At 36.8% G+C, this 2,392-nt stretch overlaps 1 protein-coding gene across 1 annotated transcript in view; it reads left to right on the top strand.

Moving 5' to 3' along the window:
- Positions 1–1,251: 1,251 nt before the first annotated feature.
- Positions 1,252–2,392, top strand: part of LOC106511679 (signal peptide, CUB and EGF-like domain-containing protein 1) — a gene marked incomplete at both ends in the record, with an annotated part of 2,363 nt that continues 1,222 nt past the window's right edge. The window contains 1 exon segment of the mRNA XM_014000426.1: positions 1,252–1,377. Coding sequence (XP_013855880.1) covers positions 1,252–1,377 — 126 coding nt within the window.

Below are 2,392 nucleotides of genomic sequence, written 5' to 3'. Positions count from 1 at the left end.
CTCAAGGATGGTTTTCTACAGCCTCATTGAGCTTGCARTGAAGGCCCTCAGAGTGTTGTTGACCTTGTACAGCTTCAGACATTCCAGGATCTGTGTGTGTGGCATTGAGTCGAAGGCTTTCTTGTAAATCAGTCCAGGCAATGCACAGGTTTGTTTGTCTGGCTTTGCAGTCATGGGTGACTGTTCTGCAGATATATAAGGTATGTGTGTGAAAAAAAATGTTTTGATTAAAATAGGATTTGTATACAGTATGATTTTAAAGTAATTATTTGTTTACTCTTGGTTTTACTTTTCTCTGAAGACRTTCAGCTTTTATCAAATATCAGCTGCAGATCGCTTCCCTTGAAAAAGAGCACTCAATGGGTTATGCCTGTATAAATAAGGGTAAACAAATAAATTAAGTTAAATTCATTAGGAAAGTATGAAACCATGTAGTATTTAGCGAACATTTCATAGGATTCATTGTTTGTTGTTTTTATTTTTTCTCAAATAGATTGTTCAAGTTTAAGTTGTTTGTTTGAAGATGTTTTTATTTAAAAAAGGGGGCAGATATAAGATTTTTTTTCTTCTTTCTGCCTTTTCATTCAATACTTGATTTACTTTGTTTTTTTAATGGACGTTTTGTTGTTTTTATGAATGAAATAAAAGAATAAATAAAAAAAAAAACACTTTGATGGCATCTATGATTCACCAGTGTTACAGACCTGTATATTTTGTGTTGCTTTTTTAATTGAAGTTTTATTTAGGGCAGCATGGTGGCTCAGCTGGTAGAGGTATTGCCTCCCAGCGAGAAGGTTGTCAGACTGAACCCTGACCAGGGTCCTTTCTGGGTAGAGTTTGCATGTTCTCTCTGTGCATGGATGGTTTTCTTGGGGTACTCCATTTTCTTACCACAGACCAAAAACTTGACTGTTAGGTTAAATGGTAACTCTAAATTGTCCTTAGGTGGGAGTGAGAGAGTGAATGGTTATATAACTTGTTTGTCTCTATGTGATGGACTTGCAACCTGTCCAGGGTGTACTCTGTCCCTTGCACAGTGATCGCTAGATATGGGACCATGTGAGCCTGGAAGAAAAAAATAATGGATGGATAGAAGTTTTATTAAGTTGGTTTTATTTTTAAATGGATTTTTATGCATTTATTATTTTTTAATGAAATTTTAAAATTTTGTTTTGTAAAGACGTGACAGAGTTAAAAAAATATACATGCATACATGGAGGATTCAGTAACACTATGTGCTTTCTCTTTCAGACGTGGACGAATGTGGCAATGACTACAATGGGGGCTGTGTCCACGAATGCATCAACATACCAGGAAACTATAGGTGCACCTGCTATGATGGATTCATGCTGGCCCATGACGGACACAACTGTTTAGGTATGTATGACCTTTTTTGTGTAACTATAACTATAACTATAACTATAACCCAGAGGTTATTTTAAGTTTTCTGAAAATTATGAAACGGTAATCTAAACACACTGATAGTTTTCACTTGAGGACAAACTAGAGTCATTTGGTCTTAGSAGGTTTTCCATTTACAAATCCAATTCCAGTATAAATGAAATGCAGTAAAAATGATTTGCAAATGCYACAAATCCATATTTCATTCAAAATGGAACATAGTAAACATAATAAACATTAAAACTAAAAACAGACAGAGGATGGCTTTCATTCCAATGTGAGGCAGGCAGGGGTCATACACAGGAGAGTAGAGATCAGATGACAAATTCAGAGGAGTAAACTAAGGTATTCWAGATCCAGAATAGATGTTGACCGGCTGATATTCTGGGACAATATTTTGTGTTTTTTCTTGTATTGGCATCAGCTGAATCATAAGCGCATTCGGCAGCCATTCCTTGAGATCACTGCATGCTTTGCTGCTCAATCCCTGGCAGAGAGCAGCTGGTAATGTTGTAGCTAAGACTGAGTGCCAACAGCAAGGGTAAGTTTTCAACTTTTATTGTATTTTAACTGCCTAATTTAGCTGTAGCCTATCTGCCCTTTGAAAGTCTGTCTTTCTCTGTGAGAGGAGGGAWCAGTGCTGTCTGTTTCACTCAGAACAGGTTGGAGAAGTCAACAGAGTGGTGTGTTTTTACTTTCTTTTGCTCTTCCAGTGAAAATGATGTGTCAAGGTTTTTTTTATGGTGGTCAATTTACCACATCCAGTGTTCTACAAATAAGACTGCATGCAAATTTGGGCAGGAGGATGTGTCCCGAATGCCTACCAACCAGGCGTGTAAACAATTTTTTTTTATATGGGCATTAGATTGAAAATTTCTGAAAATAAATTAGGAAGAATAGCATTTTAAAACCGGTAGACTGATAAATCATAAATTTTCCCTCCCTCCCGCTGTACGGCACGCATAAAAGCCTCCAGGTAAGGTCTTTTCAG

The sequence above is a fragment of the Austrofundulus limnaeus genome, unplaced genomic scaffold (genome assembly GCF_001266775.1).
Source record: "Austrofundulus limnaeus strain Quisiro unplaced genomic scaffold, Austrofundulus_limnaeus-1.0 Scaffold3062, whole genome shotgun sequence".
NCBI lineage: Eukaryota > Metazoa > Chordata > Actinopteri > Cyprinodontiformes > Rivulidae > Austrofundulus > Austrofundulus limnaeus.
Note: the sequence above shows the minus strand (reverse complement) of the source record. Positions and strands in the feature narration are given on the sequence as shown.